The sequence below is a fragment of the Galeopterus variegatus genome, unplaced genomic scaffold (genome assembly GCF_000696425.1).
Source record: "Galeopterus variegatus unplaced genomic scaffold, G_variegatus-3.0.2 Scaffold2692, whole genome shotgun sequence".
Taxonomy (NCBI): Eukaryota; Metazoa; Chordata; class Mammalia; order Dermoptera; family Cynocephalidae; genus Galeopterus; species Galeopterus variegatus.
In genome coordinates this window covers 47728-71951 of record NW_007728803.1, presented here as the reverse complement: position 1 = coordinate 71951, position 24224 = coordinate 47728, and the positions used below count along the sequence as shown (strand labels likewise).

The 24224-nt window shown below is 46.0% G+C and overlaps 1 protein-coding gene across 1 annotated transcript in view; it reads right to left on the bottom strand.

The window, feature by feature from the left end:
• Positions 1-24224, bottom strand: part of ITPR1 (inositol 1,4,5-trisphosphate receptor, type 1) — a gene marked incomplete at its 5' end in the record, with an annotated part of 156071 nt that overhangs the window by 84128 nt on the left and 47719 nt on the right. Inside the window, 2 exons of the mRNA XM_008582677.1 lie at positions 20476-20666; positions 22626-22758. Coding sequence (XP_008580899.1) covers positions 20476-20666; positions 22626-22758 — 324 coding nt within the window. The remainder of the gene's footprint in view (positions 1-20475; positions 20667-22625; positions 22759-24224) is intronic.

Below are 24224 nucleotides of genomic sequence, written 5' to 3'. Positions count from 1 at the left end.
CAACAACATCTCAACCAGCAAACTGTACTTCCTAAAAAAATAAATAAATAAAATAAAAAGGCATTATCTTACAAAGTCCCTAATTTTGTAGGTAGGCCAGGAGTGATCACCATCTCTAGCAATATTTAACAGTAATATCAAATAGATTTCCAGGAGGCAGGTAAGCTATTGCTCTGCAGAACACTGTGACTCTGACCCACAAATAAGAAGATAAGGAGACTCCAAATTTTCTCTGGGTTCAATGAGCAAACCTACCTACGGATGCCAGAGCCCAGCATCTTTTATGCGGATACAAGGACACAGCTGTCCATCTCTTCCAGCCAGACATGAAGAGAAAAATGGAAAGCCTCCAGGGGAAAGCAGAGATGACCAGTGCAATGTAAAATAGATGCAACCAATGAAAATAAAAATAAAATAGACGCAACCCCCAAATTTGAGTGGGTGGGGACCTCTTCGGTAATTTTCCACAAGTGCAAGAAGGTGTTTTGGTGGCTCTCAAGTCAACGTGAAGCTTACTTTTTTTTTAAAGGCACTATATGAAGCAAAGGAGAGTTTGGTTAGATCTCAGGGAGAACTTCTGTTAAAGCACTCAGGGAGGATTTAGAATCTCAGCCCATGAATATCTGCTCGGCTAGCGAAGTGGAGAAGGAACAGACATCTGGAGTGTGTGCCCAGCAGCCTCCAAGCATGCCCTCCAGGGCTGATTCTGTGATTCATCCAGTGTCTTCTGGCGGTATATTCTGAAACTCTCAGGTCTCATCTCGGCTCGCCCACAGACTCACCATGGGATCTGTGGCAGGGAGGACACAGAGGCCTTCTCAGCAGGCCTCCAACCTGTACCCTGAGACCCAAAAAGAAAGACGCAAGAGGTGCTCGGAAAACCCCATCACCAAGAAACACATCCCGCATTTCCACATGAAGGGTGCAGAGGAGGAGGGTCCAGGGCTGAGGAGGACCTGGCAGTGACTCAGGTGCTGTCCCTTCCCACCTCCCACAGGGATCAGTCTGTGTTCTTGAGAGAGAGGACTGAGCAGGAGGTGAAGGAGGGTCAGAACTTTGATCTTTGGGACGAACCTTCCAGGTCTTATTCCTGTCCTGTGGACCTGTGGGACAAAGAGTCAACACTGGCTGGCTTTTCCTAGGCTCGCAGCTCCCAGCTTCCCAGGGAATCCAACATGAGATTTACATGGATGCGAAGAGCAATCCTTGGCCCATTCACTTTCTGCATGTGCAGAGAGTCACGGGGCTCTATATTCTGCATCCTTAACAAGGTAGAAATAAATGTATGAACAGCGGTGACTTAGGAGCTGGGTGGGTTTGAATGGGTCATTTAATAACTTTCAGCCTCAGTTTCCTCATCTGTAATAGGGGAAGGAGCAGCATAAGAACCACCTGAGAGGCCTGTTGGGAGGTGTAAAAGAGGGAACACAGGTGAGAGCCCCAACAGCACCGGGCAGGTATTCTACACCAGCCATGCTCCCTTCCCTGCTCTCAACATACCTGACTGTGACAAGTCCACTCGAGCATAAAATCTGAAGAAAAATAAATATACCTGGCCTGCCAGGGGCAAGGACACTGGCTCACAGAAAGCAAAACATCAACCAAAGCTCGTGTCCCCACATCCCACCCCTCCCCCACGGAGGACCCAAAGTCACCCCCAATCACCCCCATCCTCTGCTCAACTCAACTCACTCTCAGGCACAGCCTGAGTCTGCCTCCAATGGATGCGTTCTGGGACTTTCCTGTCTCCCAACCCCACAGGCCCCCTTCCCTGTGTGCTGGTCCATCAGGTAACTTCCACGTGGCCCTGAGGGCATCCCTGGTATGCAACAGCAAAACATAAAGATGGCAAAATGGATGGAGGTGGGCACGATGAAATTACACAGCACTCATCTGTGTAAGTGCTGCTTCATATGTTATGGCTTTGGCAGCTGCAGTGCAGATCCCAGCAGGTTACAGGCCCAAGCCAACTTGGTGCTCTTTAGAAGCACTGACTAGAGGTTGGCAGGGACCTCGGAGATCACCTAATCCAGCCTCCCACCTGATGACAAGCACACTTACTTCGATCAAGCAGTCACTTCATGCTGCTGTCCCACCACCCCTCACCACGATGGCTTCATTCAGCTCCTCCAACATGCCAGGCCCATGTCAACCCATCCGTCTCAAAAACTTTTGCCCTCTGCTCTTCACACACTAGCTCTCTTCTCTGTTAGGTCTCAGTTTAAATGACACCTCCATAGCGAAGCCTTCCCTGATCACCCTACCTGGACCATGCTTGCTTTCCCATCCCACTTCTCGTAAGTCATTATTTAGTTGGTTGTTAACTGGCTTCCCAGCCATCTCCCCGACTAGACTGTAAGCTCCTAGAGGGCAGGACCCATGCCTGACTGCATCGGGGCTGACTCGTGCAGTGCCTGGCACCCAGTAAATGCTCAACAATATCTACTCTATGAATGAATGAATGAACAGCAATCCTGAAGGCAGTGCAATTCCAAAAAGCTTAAATCAAATCAAGCTTTGTAGCAATGGCAGCTAAAGTTTAACTCAGTAACCAAAAAGATCCCTGTCTGTGAAAGCTCAAGGTCCTGCTACATTGGGAAATACAGCATGCCAGAGACTAGCCCAAGGTGGGTGACCTGATGTTGTTACCTCTCAGAGGCTTATCAGATTTTTGTACATAAATTTGTGATGGGCTCAGCCTGGCTGGGGATCCTTAATCCATCCAGTTAACTGTTAACTACCCTGGCCCCACAGACACAGCTGCTTACATTATTAACTACAAGCAGGAAGGACAGTCACTGTGGGCCTTCCTCTACAGAGCCTGGCTCCCTCCCCAGACATGATGGCTACAAGCTCTGTGCTGAACAGTCTGTGGGTTTGTGTTGCAAGGCAGCTAATAAAAACACATTTTTCAAACACCGTATGGTGGGGGCAACTGAAACACATCCTCCTCAAATAGCAATAGAATCTTTTTTTTTAAGTCTTGAATTCGAAGAGAAGCAAGCGGTGTGGAGACTTCAGATGGCTTACAGGACTATGCCCTTCAGCATCTGGGCCATCGTGATGAAAAGTTTAAAACCCAGGCATAGGTAACTGGGAGAAACATCGAGAGAGCCTCTGACACTTTCAAAAAAAAAAAAACTAGAGGGCCTCAGGAAACCTAAGTGGGCACAGAGTTCTCTGCGACAAGAAGGGTTAGGGCAGAAGAACCAGAGGCAGCTGTGACTCTCAAGCAGGTTCTAGGAAGTGGGGCTCCAAGTTTGTGCGGCAAGGTGTCTTTAATGTCCCCACATCGGGAATCAAGCTGCTGGCAACTTCTGATGAGAAAATAGTCTCAACCATGAAGTTAACTCTGCTGGAAGATTTCCAAAGGGAAAGTCCCTCCAGTTACTCAAAGGGAAGAAAAAAATTACCTTCTTGGTCTGGAATCCGGGGATATTTTATGCAGATGCCTCTAACAGAAGTTAATAAGGGGAAGTCAGATGGCCTTTGATTATTCAAACAGGCTACTGCTATTAAGGATTGCACAATTCTTGGGCAAGGCAGGGGTGGGTTTGACTTTTTTTTTTTTTCTTTTTAAGCCTGTTCTGATGGAACTACTTATTCTTTTCTAAGAACTTTTCATTCTAACCTCCCTACTCACATCTAAATGCCTCTCCTCCGGTGGGAATACCACAGACAACACAGAGCTGTCTCAGAAGCTTCTGTGGCCACCCTCAGAGCAGCCAGGGTGCAGGTGGGCACTGCTGGGTGGCCACAGAGTTCTCAAAACTGCAGGTTTGGCTTCCCTGATGAGAATTAGGTGGGGCAGCCACTTTTTTTTTTTTTTTAAATGCAGGCTGAGTAGTTTCAACCGGCAACCTTCATGTAACAGGAGTTGCCCAAGCTCCAGGAATTATCATTGTGGGACAAATCTGTCCTCTTGTTTTCTTGTGGTTCTAATTGTATAATAGGCGAGAGGAGATAGGAGGCATCACTCCACCAGGGCAAGAGCACAGAGGGTGTCTGGACATATAAACAGTCATTCTCCTCCAGGGCATACCAACTGTCGAACCAGCAACAGAATCCACCTGGTTTCAGAGCAATCCAGAATGGGAAAGAAAGCTTCTATCAGGCGAGATGGAAGACTTCTAGACGCGGTTCCTCTAATGGAGGGGTTGGTAATAAAGTCATGGGAAAAGAAACAGGGGAGGGTGGGAAAAACACACCTTAGAAAAAAACTCTTCTGATGTCCTGGAGCTACACAAGGGGGGAGCTCTTAGGGAAAGGAAAATATTGTTTCCGGAGACAGCTCCAAGAATCATGACTAGGTGTGAGAAACAAGGAAGCTCACAGATTAAAAAAAAAGAAAAGAAAAGAAGGAGGGGAAAGGAGAGAGCCAGGGAAGGGGGGAGTGAGATCTTTGAGAGACAGGGGAATTAAAAAACACCATGGCAACAACTCAGTCCACCTACCCTGGCCGCCCACCCACAGCCAGATTCTTTACTGACGCATTTGAGAACAAGCTGGTTCCTACCAGCTCAGGAAGGTGAGCAAACCGAGAGCTCATTAAATCCCTTCTCAGCGACTCTTGTCTGCCTGCAGATAGTGAGCAAGGAGGATATAAATAGAAGTTACATAACATCTCTTTGTTGATTCCTGTGCTTACCCAAAAAATGCAGCATGACCTTGTTTTTCTTTAGAGTCTGCCTTGGCCTGCTGGTTGAGGACTTTAATCCATTTAGGAATCATCTTAAAGTTTGAACAGCAGGATATAGATTTCCAAGTTAAGGGTAGTCAGGATGGTCATCCAAGTTAGGAACTCTCAGGGCCAAGTCCTCTTCAGATATAAAAAAAAATCCATTAGCTATATGCATATATATATATATATATATATATATGAAAATAAATATATATATATTTCTGTTTCATATATATATATGAAAATAAATCAGGTAAGGAATGTTGTGGCTTCCTCTTAGAACATTTCCTGACAAAAATTAAGGAGCAAATTTAACACCCAAGAGCAAAGAATCATTAAAATGGCATCTTGGGTTTTTTTTAACAGAGTTTGGGGCACTTTATTTAAATATACACATATTTAAAGGCAACTGATGGTTTCTAAATACCCTCCAGGCATATTTAGTTGTCTTTTTCTTCCTTAACAGGTAAGATGGTAAGAGTCCAGGGGACGGAAAGGGCCTCCTCCTTAAAGATGCTGATACAACCAAACACTGTGCAGAAAAACACAAATCAAGTGTCCTGAGAACCAGCCCAAGCTGGCCAGACCCTACATGCCTGTTGGGGATTAGGGACAGGCTCTCGCTTCAGTGTCTTTCTCAGGAGGGAGTTAGCACAAGTGTGTGCTTACCAGATGTGCTGCTGAGCCCCATAATTTTGATTTCTTGTCTAACCTGTTGATGCCACAAAACTCTTTTAAGAATTGTTACCATGGGAATGTCCCCCTAGCAATCATTCTTCATGAAACGGTACAGGTGCTGGAGAATTCAATGCCCTTGGTCTCAGGAAGCTTTTTCTGAGTCTTAGAATGTATGCCTTGAACTGAGAGGACTTTCCAACCTATAATACAAGGATTTCCAATGCAAATGTCTTCAAGGGTCAGACAGTGAGGTGTCAACCAAACAGGACAAGAGGTGGGGGCTATGATGACCTGAGAGTATATGGAGGCCCGACCCAAGCATTTGAGTCCTGTCTACAGTGTTTTCAATGCACCATATCATAAAAACAAAGTACTCCACAGGGCTGTAATCAGCTCAGAGGGCAACCTTAGCAAGAGATGCTGTGGCCTTCTGCTAATCCTACTATGGGATTTCCTTTCTTATCAGAACTATCAAGTGGTCAAAAACACAATCATGCGTACATTCAGGCAGGGAACTGGGTATCAAATATGAGCAATTAAAAAGATGCCCATGTATTAGTGGTATGCCATTACAGTATTAAGAGTGTCTAGATGACTCACAAAATCACCAGAACGAGATATGGTTGTTGTTTGTTTTTACTTGAAAAAGATAAAGAATCACCAAGAAGTATTCAAGGTTACCCAATACAAACCCTTATCTAACACGTAAGGAACCAGACCTAGAGTATAAGGGAGTTGTTACCGAGACAGGACAAGAGCCCACGTTCCTGCCCAACCCTGGTCCTAGGTCACGTCACTGATGTGCAGCAGTCCATCTGTCAACTGAGCCCCATTGACCGTGTGCCATCTCTTCTAAATCCCCACAGGGGTAGCAAGTTTTACCTTCTACAGTATGAACAGCAAGGATCTGGTAGGAACCAATACGTCTTTATGTCCCGATGCAGCAATGTTGCCAGGTAACAAATGTAGAAATATACTCCGAAAACTGTATGTGACAATATACAACCTCCGCTCTGCAGCTGATAACCGAAGGAGTGTTAAAACACCATGTTCTCTTAACACTCAGGCTTTTGGTGTGAAAATAAAATTAAATGAGATACTTCCTCTTGTAAATATGAGACAGGCATACAACTCACACATGCATTCATTAACTGGAAATAGTAGAGGGGTTTGCAACAGCCATCCACAGTGCAAGCTAGCTTTCATCCTCCCCTCAGGATGAATTCCAGAAAATCCAAGGAAACAGTATAACTGAGCAAGAGCCTTTCTTATGTCAAGGACAGGTTCACCTCTGACCAGAGAAAGCTCATAAGAAAGACACCAGTGGAAACTGAAGGAAGGCTCATACATTGTTATAAAACTGAACATGCTTCCATTGCGTGGGTTCATGAGTCCACCTTTAAAACTTAGTGGATAACCTGGCAGTGACTACTTACTTCTCGGATCAAATGACCTAGTACATCCATCCCCAACAATAACAAGCAGACATTGCTCTCCAGATGTGCAGAGCATTGAGTAGCTCCCTCGCATAGACCTACCCTTGCAACTTAAAGGCTGTCTAGCAAGGTAGAAAGTTGTGAGATTTTTGAGGATTTGTATCCCAGCTCTGCCAACGGGGCGACTTTGGGTAAGACACATCACTCTTTTGAGACTCAGTTTCCTCCTCTGTAATTGGGACTAGCCCACATAGCCCAGATAAAGAATATAATAGTACCATGCACAGGAGTGGACCCTTCACAAAGGCAAGACATCCCTCCTTCCTTTTCCTTCTCTGAGACACGAATATTCTTCAATCAGCAAAGACTCAATATCGGGGGAGCCCAGATCATTTAGCTTCTTTGGGCAAAACGGGCAAAAGCAGAGATCTAATAAGCCTCACATTGTGACAAAGACCATATACTTCTTTAGAGGCAAGTAAAACACAAAAATTGTTAGTAATATAATCTAACTTTTCGTAAGAGCCCTAATTAAATGAGCTGTCCTCAGTCTCCACAGAAAGAAAGCTATGTAGAACCTTCTCTTTGCCATTCACTTTCACAGACCTGGGTACCTGGAACTTGCTGGAGGTGAAGTTGCCTGTACTATGACACATATAATTTTTATTTGGCAAATGAGATGGCCAATCTGAAAGAAGGTCTTCCACGGCTTCCTCTTCCATCATTCATGGACCGAGTTTACAAACAAAGCAAATACACCGACGACCAAGCTGTCCTCTAATACACTGACAGCTGACCTCTGTCTTTGTGGAGGACAAAATGCACTCCACAAAGATCCCACCACCAAAGGGAACAACAAAGAGGGAAGCCACCAATTCCAGGGTGCCTGGCAAACAGAAGCAGGTCCTCAGAGGACGTGTGGGCCGTGTCCATGCCAGGGAAATCAGAGGAAGCTTCTCATATAAGGAGGCGGCACTGTAGAGAGGTTAAGAACTCAGGGTCTGGCAGGAAACAACCTGACGCAACCACCAGCTAGCTCTGTGACTCTGAGCAACTAACTTGACCTCTCAGAGCCTCTACTTCCTCATTAGCAAAAAGGGTCATAGTAGTGCATGGGTAGCACAGAGAGTTCATGAGATCGTGCAGAGAGGGCCAAGTGCCCTGGCACGTGAGCACTCAGATTCTGGTACACATTATTACTACTATCTACAATTGTTATTAAGAGGAAATAAACCCGTTAGGTATCTCTGGCATCACAAGGATATTTCTCCAAACTGAAATTATGCCTTTCCCTTGGGCTCAGATAAACTTAACTCCCTCCCACTCCTATAGAAGGTACCCTTTTAAAATCGCTATAACCATTAACAAGACATTTTCACATTTCACATTCTCATGCTTGTGTTCAGAAAGGGTAGGAGGGCTAAAGCATCATGACAACCATGCAGGGTCAGAACATCAATCCTTCGGTGAATAGTTACTGAGCACCTGCCATGATCCAAGGGCTGGGGAGTCAGATGGAGGTTTGACCCTGGAAGGAGTGACACTCTGGGGGGTGGGAGGGGAGAGGGAACATACACAACCAGAGCGGCTACGCATGAGCAATTACGTGTTAAGCACCATGCTCAGCTGAGCACTTTCCGCATACTGTTTCACTGAAGTCCCAGCATAATCTACAGAGTAGGACTGATGACCCACACAATTTCATCAGGTACAGACCGAGTACCCTTCACCCATCGCACGTGTGGCGACTTCTTTAGAGGAGACTCAAGAGTGAAGACAGACTTGGTCTCTGCACCCTTGGGTCTTAACAGTCAACCCCCAGTGAAGGTGTGGTCAGTGCTATAGTAAAGACAGCACAGCCCAGAGGTGGGGACCACTACCTCTGCCTCAGGGGATCAAGAGGAGGTTTCCAGAGCAGGAGACATTTCAATCAGGGCTTGGGAGCCTGCCAGGCAAAGGGAAAGAGGGCACATCCCACGCGGAGCAAAAGCGTCTGAGTCCAAGGCCTGGCCGGGGATTGGCAGATGCGCAGGTACAGCTGTAGGACAGGGAGCATGGGCGGTGAGTGCAGAAACCCAGCGGGGCCCAGTCATGCCAGGGATTCTACCCTCCACGGAAGGCTGTTAAGTCAGTGAATGAGGTGGTCAGGTTTCCATTTGGGAGGCATCACTGGCCACAGTGTGGAAGAGAGAAACACACAGAGGCAGAGAGGCCACTAAAGGGCTATCTCAGTCATCCAGGGGAAAGGCCATGAGGCTCAAAACTCAGACAGCCCCAAGCTGGCAGGTGTATAGCACAGTGGCCTATGAGCATGAGAGTAAGCACTCTGAAGCCACAGCGTCTCATTCAAATCCCAGCTCCCCCTCCATCCCTAGAGGGGCCACTTTGGGCATATTCCTACTTCACAGTGACAACTGTCTGGCTCAATACAAGTCCTAACTGAAGCTGAAAGGTAGAGTGGACACAGAATTAGTTCCTGGAGGGCTAGTGGTGGTGAGACCATTGACAATGACATGGAACACAAGGGTAAACAGAGGGAAGTGGGGAGATGGCGAGACTGGGGTCAAGTTACCTCAGTCAGAGTTGGAGAAGCCCAACAGGGATTTGATTAGAAATCGAGAAATCGGTAGATAGGTGGGGCCGGGAGCTATACCTTTGGGAGTTGCTGGCATAAGTGGTGGCTGGAAGCCTTTGGGAGTGGGTAAGATTACCTGGGGAGTTTGTAGAAAAAGAAGATAAACAGGCTGGAGACAGGTTCCAAGATTTCAGATATTTTAGCTGTATATGCCCAGAGGAGTCCCTGTGTTTACCACTAGGAAAACCTTTGTGGAAGTCACAGAAATAACAGCATTAGGCCATAAAGACATGACTAACCTTAAAATGTGGTGCCCTTGGGTGGGCTGGTCAAAGAGAGCTCACCAATCAAAAGTCTGGAATCTCAGGTATCTGGACTCTTGGGCCACATGTGCAATTCCCCAAGGAGTGCCTGGCCTTAACCTGCATTCCAAATCTGTGTTGAAAGGCAATAAATAGGGGTGATGGAATACATCCTGGCAACGGCAATGAAGGGAAGGTGTGATAGCCTCTGGAAGGAAAAAGTCTTCTAAAAAATAACCCACCTGCCTTCCCCCCCAAAAAAAAGAAAGAAAGAAAAAAGAAGAGACCTCTCTTTCCCTGAATTCCCATTAGCTGAGTAAGTTGCCAAAATATCCTGGGACTTAGGATATTGCTTATCTGGTGAATATTTACCTAAAACCTATAACTGCCATACCAGAGGGTGAAGAACACAGAACAAGGGGAAAAAGCTATAGTTCTTCCCCTTCAGCAGCTTCATGTCAAGGTAGTAAAGGTTAAACAAACCCAAAGGTTGGCAAACATTTTTCTGAAGGACCACATAGGTGTTGAAGGGCATACAATCTCTGTTGCAACTACTCAACTCTGCCCTTGAAGCAAGAAAGCAGCCAGGGACAATACTAAAGGAACAAGCACGGCTGTGTGCCAATAAAACTTTATTTACAAAAGCAGGCAGCTGGCTGGATTTGGCCCTGGGGGGCACTGTTTGCCAATCTGTGAACATATCATGAGCCAACAGAGGAGAGTCTGGTGTCAGCCTGGTAGTTTGCAAGAGGCAGTCCATACTCAGAAGTCGTTAAGGAAAGTTAGAAAGAGCACAGACCTCTTGCTAGGCCCGAAGGAGGAGAAAGAAACAAGGAAAATCTGGACCTGTTACGGATTCAGTAGGATAAAATGAAAGGATGGCTTCGTTGACAACTATTTTCAAGTGTTCTCTGACACTTTTTTCTGCTCTTTAGTCAAAGTTTGGAGACTGTGGATAAATTGAAATTTTCTTCAAAGACATCGTTGAGAAATGAGTTCCTGCTTATAGATTCTACAGGAAGAAAGGAGATTAATATTCTGCTTCCAAAGATCTCTCCCACTGCCTTCTCCCCAGCAATTGCAGCCCTCTCATGGAAGGCCAGCAGGGCAGATACATGTAATGTCCACTTCTGCTCACAGGGTGGGCTTTGCTACTCAGGAAAGAAGAAAAATAGTACTGGGTCTCCAATTCCTCTAGAAGCACAAACCAGGATGCCCACTTTCCCCTGGGAGCACCTCAGTAAGATGGTTCTTCTTATAACCAAACTGAAGGAGCCACACATGAAGGAGGCTGAGAATTCTTGCAGCATTTCTTGCCCTGATCTGCATTGCCCATTGTCCACCATTACTTGGAGACCTGCAGCAACAACCAAGCAGGACAGAGCTTGGGGAGTTGCCATTTTCCTTTGCAGGAGAATTTGCTCAAGTCTAATATGCCCAAGAACAATAAGTACTTTTGAATTTTGAGTTTCTACTTCAAGACCTGGATTTGGACCAATAATATTAAAAGACCCTTATTGATGACACCCCAGTTTCCTGGGAATGGAGAGGAAAGGTAAGGTGCTTAGGTCAAAGACATTATTGACAGAAAAAGGAAAGGAAAGAAGGGTGGTGGGGAGACAATGGCCTGGGTCAGGGAGCACTTTAAACCACAAAGTGGAGACTAGACTGCCCTTTTCTGCTTCGTCCAGAATGTCTGTCAGTGGAAGTAACTCACGCCCAAGGCAATGAAGTTTCCTAGCCTCTGGGCCTCTAAAATCATTTAAAATATACAGACAATCAGAGGGACTTAGGTAAATTGTGTGTGAAAACAACATAAAACAGAGCATCCCTCAGGCCTGCTGGATTGTAAACCACCACACAAAAGCAACATATCAGAAGTAGGATTTTTGACAGAATACAAATGTAATAAATGAAGCCTGCATTTAAGTAAAAATTGTGTTAATTAATAAAAATAAGAACCACCACATCTTGAGATCTTTGTACAAGCCAGGTGCTGCGGGAGGCACTTTCTGTGAATCAGCTTGTTTAACCACCCCAGGGGCTCTGTGAGGTGGGGACTGTCCCCATCCTGTGCTCCAGGTCAGGATCTGGCTGAAGAGGGGTGAGGGACTTTGTCTGGAGCCCTGAGGTGGGACGGGGGGGGGGGGGGGGGGGGGGCCCCCCCCCCCCCCCGGGCCCCCACCAAAGCCCCCCCCCCCCCTTCACCCCAACCCGGCCCCGGGGCCCCGGGGCCGGGTTGGGGTGAAGGGGGGGGGGGGGCTTTGGTGGGGGCCCGGGGGGGGGGGGGGGCCCCCCCCCCCCCCCGGGCCCCCACCAAAGCCCCCCCCCCCCCTTCACCCCAACCCGGCCCCGGGGCCCCGGGGCCGGGTTGGGGTGAAGGGGGGGGGGGGGCTTTGGTGGGGGCCCGGGGGGGGGGGGGGGGGGGGGGGGGCGGCAGGACTCTCCCCACTCTGCAAAATTAGTCCCAGCAGCAGCAGCTCTGCAGAATATTGGGCCAAGCACTTTACCCCCAAGTTCTGCGTTTATCCTCTCAACAGTCCCTAAGGAAGAGACTAGGTTTTTCCAACCCTCATTTTACAGAGGAGAAAACAGATTCAAAGTGGTTCAGATAAGGTCCAAAGTCACTAAAGGCTGAGAGCGGCAGAGCCAGGATTCCCACACAACTGTCCTACTCTGGGGGCACAGATCCTTCACGGGATAGGCCCCTCTTCCGGGGAGTCTTTATGCCTCCAACTCTAAAAAGAGGGCCAGGACCCAAAGAGGAGACCCCTGATCCAAGCTGGGGCAGCTTTACCATCCGGATTGCTCCCGGCTTCAGCCGAAGGACAGTGTCTCTGGGGAAGCCTGCCGGGGACAGGCCCATAGCTCCCAGACCCCTGCATGCCAGGAAGAGAGCTGCCCCTGACTGCACCGCTGGCTGCGCTCCTTTCCCTCATGGATAAAAGCTGAGGTTAGAAAACACCACTCAGAAGTGATTCATCTCTGGCTCCCCTGCCAAAAACAACACCCATTTACGTAACCTGCTCACACACCAGCCCTCTCCTCCTCCTCAGGGTGACTGCCCTGTCAGGCCAAGGCTGCTCGTCCTCACACGCTGGCCTTCCGTTTCCAGCAGACGCAAATCCAACCATCCTCTCCACCCTCTTCTCTGCCAGGTGGGGTCAGAGCAGCTAGCCCCACGTGTTCCTCCCACAGCGTGGCTTCTTCTCGAAGCAGCGTGAGAGCTCATAGTGAAGACTGGTTCTTGGGCTGATTTCTTAGGCCAACCTCAAAAAATAAGAGTGCGGTGGGGAAAGGCCCCATGACCTAGGGATCTCTCTCAGCTGAATCTCCAGGCCAGTTTCCTGATGAGCACTTCTCACATTTTCCATCTCTAGCTGTGTACGTGCAGAAAAGAAAACCCCTTTTGGGTGTGTCTATAGCCTAGACCTTGGCACAGGAATAGCCGTGGGCAACCATTCCATTTGACACATAAAACTCACTGTGCTTCTGCAACCAGAAGCAATTAGTCCAAAAAAATGTTTTAAAATATCTATCCCCTTAATTTTCTGAGGTTCTCTATGGTCACGTTGGCACATATCTCTCCAAACATCTGTATTTGCTTAAAAAAAAATAGGCATGTTCAAAGATAGACTCTCCTCTCCGTTCCAGGTAAGGACAGCAGCCCTGTCCTCCTGCGGGGAAGAGGAAACAGAGGGAACTTTCCCTGGGTGCTGGTGGGAACATCTTCAGAGGAAGGAACACAGAAATTGGCAAGAACTCGAAGGACGGATATGAAAGTGCCATGAGGCTTGTTGAGTCTTGTGTGTGCCAAAAATTAATTCATAAGCAAATGCTTATTTTATAGTTTCCCACTTGCTACAAAACATCAAGGAGAAAGGAAATATTTCTTCTGGGGGCTGGAAGGAAGTGGGTGGCATCAGAGTGGGGAGAAAGAAAGCAGGAAGTCCTCTTCAAGGCAAGCTTGGTCCCGCCGCCTGACAATGTGTCATCCATTTTTGGAGATTCCGAGGGCTGTATTGCTGTCTCTTCATTCCTAAAGCAGAGGGCTCAACACGAAGCCGGAGCTGCTCCAATGGCTCCCAGCTGGGAGAAGTTTTGCAGGTGAGATCCGTCCTCAGATGTTACCACCATCACAAAAGCCAGGGCAGGGACAGAAGATGCCAGAATACTTGGGGAACATTGTCCCTAGGAGCCCATTATGCCAGGCTGGGAAATGGCCTAAATTTGGCTTCTAGGCATTTCAGGGATTTAGGTGATGATGTGATAAGTGACAAGGCTTCAGAATAAGGAAGCAAACTCTTTCCATGAGGATGCCTAGCAAGCACTGTATGTCATTCCATAAATGGAATCCTTCAGGGTCTAGGCAACGAAATCCAGAACTTCCAGGGAGCTATGGTCCACAGCAACCTTATCTTCAAGACAGAAATGAATTTTCACACACTATCTGAAAGGGGAGGAATGAGTCCACGCTTCTGCAAAGAAGAGACTGAGCTTCCAGGGTAAACCACACTCCTCAGTTGCAGAGACAATGGCGTCTCCTTCTTCTGCAGCTGTAGCCACCAGCTCAGGGGCTAGACCGACTCATGGTAAGTACTCAGTCAATCATAATGGGGACTGGAGATGAGGAAGCCAGTCCCCTAAGTTGGCTCCAACAATTCCCTCTCTCCTTGTATACTCAGGCCCTCTTCACAACAAGAGATGGAGCTCTTCTCCACTCCTGTTGAAGCTGGGCTGCCCTCATGACTGGCTTTACCAATAGAATGTGGCAAAAGTGGTATTCTAGGAATTACAAGCCCAGGCCTTAAAAGGACTGGTAGCATCTACTTCCTGCTTCTTGAAACACTACTTCTGAGAACCCAGCCACCATGCTCTAAGAAGCCCAAACCACATGGAGAACCGAGGCACTCCTGGCAAGAGCCCCAGCTGAGCTCCCAGCTGAGAGCCAGCACCTACTGCCACAGCCACACAGTAGGCATCCTGGCTGTTCTAAGCAACCAAGCTCCTGATGACAGCCGCCCCAGGCCAGATCACACGGAGCAACAGAACTTCCCAACTGAGCCCAAGACCACAGAACTATGGCAGGTATAAAGAATGGTCACTGTTTTAAGCAATTAAGTTTTCAGGTGGTTACTCAGTGACAGACCACTAAAATGAGGAGATGGGAGAGAAGAGGCTTAGGATATTTAGCATGGGTTTTGTCTAGCTCTAAGTCACAACCTCCTTGAGCTTGTTTCCTCATCTCTACAATGGAGTAATGCATGTCCAGCAGACCTCACTGGGCAGCTGGGAGACTCCAATGACGTATCACCAAGCAAATGAAATCAGATACTACTCACATTTGTGTTCTCAACTGAGCTCTGCAGCCATGAACCCATCCCAATCCACCTATACCTCTGTCCTCAAAGACAAGCACCTACCTTGTAAGAAGGAGTCAACTCATCCTTCTTTCTATAGCACATGCCATTTTTCCTCAGGTCATCCTGAGGAATGAAGCCATTAAGTGCAAGGAGGAGTTTGAGGTGCCAGGCTGCCTCGGTTCAAATCTTAACTCTGCTACTTACCACTGGTATGATTTGGGCAAGTTCCTTAACTATTTTGAGTTTTAGTTTCCTCCTCTACAAAAAGGGATCATCATGGCACCTACCTCATAGGGAGCTCGTGGGGATTAAATGAGAAGATACATGAAAAGCAATTAAGCACAATTCCTGACACACAGTAAGCACTTAATAAGTGTTGGTATTATCATCATCATGTTTTTCACTTTTTTTAATCTCTAAAATTATCACACAGTAACTTTTTTGGGGGGGTACAGTTGTATGAATTTTCACACATATGTACATTTGTGTGACCACCACCAAAAGCAGGACACACAATGGTTCCATTACCCAGGATATTCCTTTGTGCTATTCCTTTAGAGTCAAATTCTCTCCTCCTCCCTAACCCTGGTGAATGCTGATATGTTCTCCACCACTACAGTCTTGTCCTTTTGAAATGTCATATAAACAGAACCACAAAGTACGTCGCCTTTTGGGACTGGCTTTTTGCACTCAGCATCATGTTTTTGAGATGCATCTAAGTTATTATTCTCCACCACTACAGTCTTGTCCTTTTGAAATGTCATATAAACAGAACCACAAAGTACGTCACCTTTTGGGACTGGCTTTTTGCACTCAGCATCATGTTTTTGAGATGCATCTAAGTTATTACATTTATCAACAGTTCATCCATTTTCCATTGCTGTATAGTATTCCACTTCACGGATGTACTATGGTTTGTCCAACCATCATTATTTTTAATACTTATTTTCACAAACCAGGGAAGATTTCAAAAATGGAACCAGCTGCCCATCACTCCTGGATTCTAAAACTCCCTGGGAAAATATCTGATGGCTGAAATGTCCTAACCCATTTGCAAGGGACCCAGGAGCCCATTTATGCCTCACACTTGATAGACACAGGAACAAAAGCCCACGGATAACTTCCTTAATCTCACACAGAACTAGGTTAGAGAACAGGCCTCCTGGGCCGGCCCCGTGGCACACTTGGGAGAGTGCAGCGCTGGGAGCGCAGCGGCGCTTCCGCCACGGGTTCGGATCCTATATAGGACTGGCCGGTGCGCTCACTGGCTGAGCGCGGTGCGGGTGACACCAAGCCAAGGGTTGCGATCCCCTTACCGGTCAAGAAGGGTAAGAAGAAGACCTGGCTGAGCGCGGTGCGGGTGACACCAAGCCAAGGGTTGCGATCCCCTTACCGGTCATGAAGAAGACAAAGGGTAAGAAGAAGACAAAAAAAAAAAAAAGAAAACAGGCCTCATTTCTCTTCTCTGTATGAAACACATTCCACACCCTGAGAGGAGATGCCACTAAATGCAAGGGCTCTTTTGCAGCCTTCCTCCTACAAGCCGACACACAGTTCTAGCACTGTGCAGCCCTGCCCGCTTCTTTGCAACTGCTCTTTCTACCACCTGCCATAGAGAAGCATTAATCCCAGAAAGCCCACCTGATCACAGACCAAATTTCCCTGCCTGAGACTGCACACACCACATTGAAGAGGAAGTGATAATGGGCAGTGAGCGCCAGCTGGAACCGACCATGTCTCTAATGGATTACAGCATTTCAGTAATCATTAACAGCCACCACTGCAGTCTTGACCCAAGTCAGACCAACCTCCCAGCTGGTCATTTACTACTTTGTACCGGATTCTCTATAGCAAGATGAAACTCTGAACCACTCCCCCTGGGGCCCCAGGGTTCTGTCCTTAACTGGCCCCAGACACAACCCTAGCTCCACATCATTTTGTCCAGAGGAAGAGAAGCTCGGGGCCAAAGGGTTCTCATAACTCAGCTCTAAGCTAGAAGAAGTTTTCCTAGAACCACAGGCCTCTTATGAGGCAGTGGATGAGAAGGGACCCCCAAGAGGTCATAGAAGGGAGGAGAAAAAGAAAGAGTGAGACAAAGAGCGAGGCCCCCACTCCCACCCCCAGGGCCACGCCCTGCATCCTGGCAAGGGGCCCACCCTGCTCCCGAGTGCCTGGCTCGCTCAGGGGAAAACAGCTCCCTCCCCGAGAGGCTGAATTACGGTCCCTCCATCGTGGCATTTCATCTGGAGCCTGAGCATATGAGTAATTGATGTGTGAAAACATGAAACTAATATTCATGATTACTTTACAAGATAAAGAACTTGAAAGAAAAACAGCTTCTGTGTGCCGTGCCGTCACCATCAGGGGTGCTCTGGGAAAACAGGGCATCTCGCCAGAACCCCAGACTTCATCTCCCCGCAAGCCTCAGAGGCCCTCGGCCCCCGCCTGCAGCGCCACACTCTGCTACTCCTTAATTAAGTGCCTGCAGCCATCCAGTCATCCCCCCACGATGCGAGGCCAACACAGCCAACCGTGACCTCTGACCTCCCATCTCCAGCATCCAATCAGTGCCATTTTAGCCAACGTTTACTAAGTGTCAGCTGGCCCAGGCCTCTAGCAGGGGTGATGGTCGCCCCATTCGTGATCTCCTATCCCTCTCTCCCCCACCGCATTGATCCCAACAAGGTTCAGACTCTCTTTTCTCCACCCCCCCCCTTTTTTTTGTATTGAGGTACAACTTAGGTGCAGTAAAGCACACCAATTTTAAGTGTCTGGCTCACTGTGTTTTGGGCATGTACACACGTAGATGAAGATCTGGGATGTGTTTCCAGCTCTCAAAGAGCTCCCTTGTGCCCCTGCTAGAAAATATCCTCTCCCAAGTTATGACTTTTTTTTTTTTTTAAACTTCTCAATATACATTGTAGTTGATTTTCATGACCCTTTACCTGTTCCTCTTCCCCCTTCCCTCTTTTATCAGAGATTTGTTTTGAGTCCAGGCTCTTTGCTCTCCCCAAAATTACCACTAATTAACTTTTTAATTATTGACTGCCTCCTTCTGGACTCTGCTTTTCTCAATTTATCTGTCCTATACTGCCACAGATTTATAATCCTAATTTACAGCCCAAGGGTCCTTGGAAGGCTGCACTGCTACTGTATGCAAACCCTAGTGCCCATCCCAGGCCCTCTCACTTCTCCCACACAGAGATCCACAGTCTGAAAGACCTGATCCCTGTGCTGGGAAAAAGTCTCCCACCTCTGGGCCTTCTCTTCCACAGAGTACAACCGAGACTCCCCCTGCCCCAGCTCCGTGTCCGATTTCCACCTTTCAGACCCATCCTCTGAAGCCCATTTCATCAAAAAACCCTTTCACAAACTTCTCACAAAGATCTTATGACTTCTTTGGTAACCACTAAAATATCACTTCTAGATGGCAGCAAACATTATTCTTCAGACCGTACAGCTTCCTATGTGCATATATATGTCTCCTTTCTAGATATTCAATTTCCTGAAGACTGAGCTTCTGGGATTTCTTAAATCAGTAAAGCTTTAAAAAGTTGGGGAAGGAAGGGAATGATCTAGGGTTTCCAACTTCTTATTTGGACAACAGAAAAACAAATCTATCCATTATTAAGACCATTAAAAAAAAAAGACACGGAACTGAAAATAAAAATCGGAGAGAATCTCAGAATAAAATGGTCTGATGATCCTTCAAACTGGACACATTGGTTTATGAAAACTCACCACATGGCCCTCACTTTTCACACTTGGTTAGGCCTGGAGACAATTCTCACAGACTGACTGGCTCCTGTGTCTGAAAACCACTGCCCTGTAGCCCCTGCTACTCAACACGTACACAGAAAGTGCTTAGTAAATATTGAGTTCAACTGATCTAGTCAGAGGAAATCAGGGCTTCAAAGACAAGGAGCATTTCAGCACCGCTTCAATCCCAGCACAGGAACCCAGACACCAGGAGCCCAGCCATGGGGGCAATATCCCAGCAACGAGAAGGACAGCAGGAGCTACCCGCACTCCCACGTGACAAAATCACTCCACAATCCAGACACCTTATAACTCATGTTCCCCTGTGACCGCCCAGCGGAGCCATGGATTTTGCCATCGGCCCAGGTTACTGACTCACTGTCACAAATCTCACCATAGTGCAAAGCATAATAACGAACTTGGAACGTGTGTATTGGGGCCAGTGGGACGGCAGGGCCCCCACAGTGGGCTGTGCAGGTTATGCAAGGCACAGGATGCTGGCTGGAAGAGGGAGCAGAAGCTGAAATCTAACCATGCTGCCCTTGCCAGGCCAGGTGTCCCAGCCTGGGGCGCATCTACCCACAGGAAGAAACGCCCTTTTCTAATTTGCACAAGAACCAAGATTTCATTAATCCAGACACTGAACTTCAAATCAGGGCCCAGAATATGTCAGGTCGAATACATCTATAACGGTGAATTTTATGATATGTGAATTATATCTCAATAAAGCTTTTATCACAATACAGTTGTGTGCACACACATGCTCATCCAAGTAAACCCTTATTCAGAGAGCCAGCAGGGGAGGAGGAGGACTGTAACGGTGAATTTTATGATATGTGAATTATATCTCAATAAAGCTTTTATCACAATACAGTTGCGTGCACACACATGCTCATCCAAGTAAACCCTTATTCAGAGAGCCAGCAGGGGAGGAGGAGGACTGAGTGAAAAAGGGGATATTAAAAATATTTAAAGGAATCATTTTAAATGCCATTTCTACATAAAAGTTCTATTATTTATGTATTATTAAAATTCATTAAACTTGTTTCTTTAAGGATGTCTACCAAGAATTTTTATTTTTATCATTATTTTAAAGTATATCTCACACCCAGCTAACAAAAATCATCTACTCTTCCTTGACGAAGCCAGTTTGGTCTTTTCCCTATTAGTTCAAATTGGATTGGTTTTTATAAAACTTTCAGTTAAAAAGCAGAGAAATGTATAGTGAGCATCAGCTAGCAACAGCTGCAATGTCTATAGATATAAAAATGAAATCTTCTGAACAGCACACAACATCCAAACTCCCTTCTGGTCACCTTGTGTTGGGATCTCCTACAATCTCAGGTAAAAACTGTAAATAAACTTCATTCAGTCATTTATTCAACAAACATTTTATGAAGCACCTACTATGCCCCAAATCCTGGGCCAACTTTCTTGCACATCTTGTATTTCATCAATTTTCAAGTGTACCTCCTGTCTTGGAACCAAGTCTGCATTATGACTGAGTGATCACAGCAAGGTATCAATAGAGTTCATTTTCCAGAATGACAGAATTTTGTGCTCTAAGAATGGGCTGTCGCTCTTACAAGCCTTGGTACCAGCCAGAGGTCTGGCTCCCAGAACAGACTCTCCCCTCCTGCTCAGCAGGGATGCCACATCAGCAGCCAAGCGGCCCTCCTACCTGTATGGTGGTGTTGCCTCCTTCTAGAAGCGCAATGGCCAGGAGAATGCTTTCATGGAACACTCGGTCACTGGATGCATTCATGATGAGGTCGATTACCAGATTGGAGGCCCCCTCCTTGTCAAGGTGACACTGAACCTCGGCCAGACTCATCTCACCCCGGCTCATGGAACTGGATCCAGAACCTCCCCCTAGGAAGACGGAACAATGTCTTTATAAAGCACAAGTACATCCCTAGCGTTTACTGGATCCTCACTATGCACCAACACTTTATGCACTAAAGGCTTTACCTGCATTATCTCCTGTAACCCTCCTAACAACCCCACAAGGAAGGAACTGATTATTAATACAGAGAGATGAAGTCGCTTGTCCAAGGACACACAGCTTGTAAGTAACAGAGACGGTATTTGAACTCAGGCAGGTGAGGGGAGAATGATATACTTCCAGTGAGTGACCTAAAGCCATCCAGCCAATGTATCTCTTACATTAAGATACAATGACTTGGGGCAAAATTATTAAGAACTGGTTTGAGTTTAAAAGACAAACCAAACCTGAACACTTCTTAGGAGACTCCTGAGAAAATTTCTAATAAACCCACCCTAACTCCAAATATACCCTTTCACATAATTTATCTGTTCATTCACTCATTCAACCAATGTTTACTCATTGCTTGGCATGGAGCCAAGAGCTGGGGATAGGAGTGAACAAAACAAACAAAGCTGCCATCTTCTTTGAGCTTCAGATGACATGAATACACTTAGGAAGAGAGGGCCTGTGCCATTTAGCATAGCAGATTTGAACTGCATTTGGAAAGCACATATTTAAGAACTAACCTTGTGTTATTACTGGCAATGACTGAAACATTAATGCTCATGGAGAAATGGACTGACTAATTTCAAAAAGCAGATAACTATCTATCAGTCCTTCCCTGCAGAGCCAGTTTCAAATGCCACCTCCATAAGCCACTTGTCCTTGACTATGGCCCTTGTATCTCTACAAGGTAGAAATTGAGTTGCATGTCTTCTCTGCTACAGCTTCTTAAAGCAGAATCTGTCTTGATGTCCAAATCCCCCTCGTGTAGTCTCCTCAGGGACTCACATATTTGTTGAGTGACCCCACTACAAAAGTAAAGAGAGAGAGTTTTGAGATGTTGCGTGAGGAACTTCTACATGAGAACCACTGGGGATTCTGGGATTGGAAAAGCTGAATTCTGGTCTCTGGCACCTTCACCGAAGCCTGCACGGCTCCATGAACCAAGCATATACACTTCAAATTTACATCTGGTGAGAAATCCAAGCTCCCTTCCTACAAGTTGCAAGGATCAGTTTACTAAACAACAAGTATTTTGCATGGAGCCTGCCGAGGATCTGAAGCTGCCCCACAGTCATCATAAGACAGGGAATCAGACAACTCGAACTTGTGCCTTGAGCACTAAGCTACTGGTTCCCCTGAAAACCCAAGAGAGGGGTTAGGTAAGAGCCACTGTTGAGTTCAATGTTTTTGCAACTTTTACCTGTAATTGTGCTTAAAATGATTTGAAACACCTTTAAAGATTTGTTTTCAAGCACTTCTGTACAGGGAGTTTTTTTTGCAAACTCCCATAAGGGTTTGGGGACACACACGGTGTGAGCATTAGAATGAGATATACAGACCAGCCCCTAACCAGGTTCCCTTTCCTCTGTTAAACTGGGATAATGACAGTACCTACCACATAATGGGTAACTTGGAGAAGAAAATGAGATAAAGCATGCAAAGTGCTTGGGAAAGCCCCTAGCACTCAGTAAGTGCGTAATAGATGGCAGCTTTCACCAGCCTGGCTGCCAATATTCTCGTCATTTTATGGGAAGACATGAGTCCTAATGACCACAGGAAAATGTGCAATAAAATCATGTTCCTTAAGTCATTCAAATATCACCAAGAGGGTCACTGCATGGGAAAGAGGGCAAAAGGTTTAGCCAGTATCTAACTGCAGGGAAATATGTTCAGACATAAATTTGATGGCAGACCAAAGACAAAACAAGTTGCTGAAAAATACACTTGCAACACAAATTCATCTGTTAAGAGTTTCAACCGGTTAAGCAGAAACATGCAGCTATCATGAGACACACTTGGTTCACACATGAAGCTAATTAGCACGCCACACAGCCTACCTCCTCCCCCAGGCTTGCTGGGTCCTCCTGGTGACAGTGGGCCATTGCCAAAGCTGGTAAGGCTCTCTCTTCTTCCTGAAGGTCTGATGTTTCCATAGTAACGGTTGACCAAAATTTGCCTGAGCGCCTCACCCTTAATTCAAACAGGATAATGAAATCAGGTTCTGAATTTAATGCATAACTGAGAGACTGATATTTAAAAATCACAGAGGTACTCAGTTATAAGTGGCCCAGTTCCACTCCGTGAAAAAAACTATTAATAAAAGAATTTGGAAACTCTGAACTTCAATATTTTCTCAGGAAACCAGATCATGTTAAAAAAAAAGAAAAAAGGCAGCAATCTAAAATATTAAATATCTGAAATACCCTTTCACACAGTAGAAAGATACAACAGTAATTCTGAAGGGCAACTAACAATAACAAAAATAAACAAATAAAAATCCCTTTAGGGTAAGCCAATAAAATGCGGACAAATTGAAAATTTTATAGTTCAGCTTCCATACAGCAATACAAAAATGTTACTCTAAGCACAGGGTTTATTCCCAAGGTCCCAAGAAAATATTAACATATCAGAGTAATAACAAGGGTACTTCAAAAAGTTCATGGAAAAATAGAATTAAAAGATAATATGAATCTTTCCATGAACTTTCTGAAGTACTCTCCTAGACTATAATGATACAATAAGCCAAAGGTAAGCCTTTCTTTTAAAAATACTCAATGGACCAATGGTAAAGAAAAAATAATGCTATAGGAAATAAATTAGTGGCAGATATCAAATATTTCCATCAAAACCAAGCATCATGGATGAAATGACATTATGTGGAGGATCTGCTTTAAAATAATATGGGAGAAGGCGAAGTAGAAAGGGTATAAATGAGACAAGAATGGACAGGAGATGATAGTTGTTGAAGCTGGGTTATGAATGGGGGTTGTCAAAACTCTTCCGATTCCTTTTGTATATACATCTCAACTTTTACATAATAAAAAGTTTTAAAAATATGAATATCAAAGGAATCCTGGACAAGGTATATAACAACTCTAACCAAATGTAAATGAACAAAATTTACATTTGTTCACTGTTCCTAGGGCACACAGAAGCAGAATGTACCTCAGTTCTATCACACTTCCAGCCCTGCTGCTAAGGGACTCCCAGATTACCTCTTAATCTGTAAGTTTCTAAAAGTCAAAGGCTGTATGAATTTCCCCTGAACTCTTTCCCAAGGACAATGTAATAAGGCATGGAGTTCCTCTGGTGCATCATCAAGAGAGGTAAGTGAGAAGTCTAGCAGAGGAGAGGTGTTGAAATCTAGCAGGTCTCTAAAATAGAGACTCAAGAGTTCTTTTGAAGAGACCTGCAACTGTAACATGAGTCAGTAGAATCTAAAGTGATTTGTTAATAAGTTCTAAGAATAAGTCTGGAGACTTCAAGTGAGCATTTGCAAAACAAGATGGGAGGGAGCAGATGGGATGGGATGGGGAGGGAAGAAAGGAAGATGACAGAAAAGCTTGGCTCCTGTCAATGGTCAAATTGCATCAAGTCCCAGGGCTGCACTGCAGGTTTATCTCCTTTGTTAATTCATGCCGCTAGTCCAAGACTCC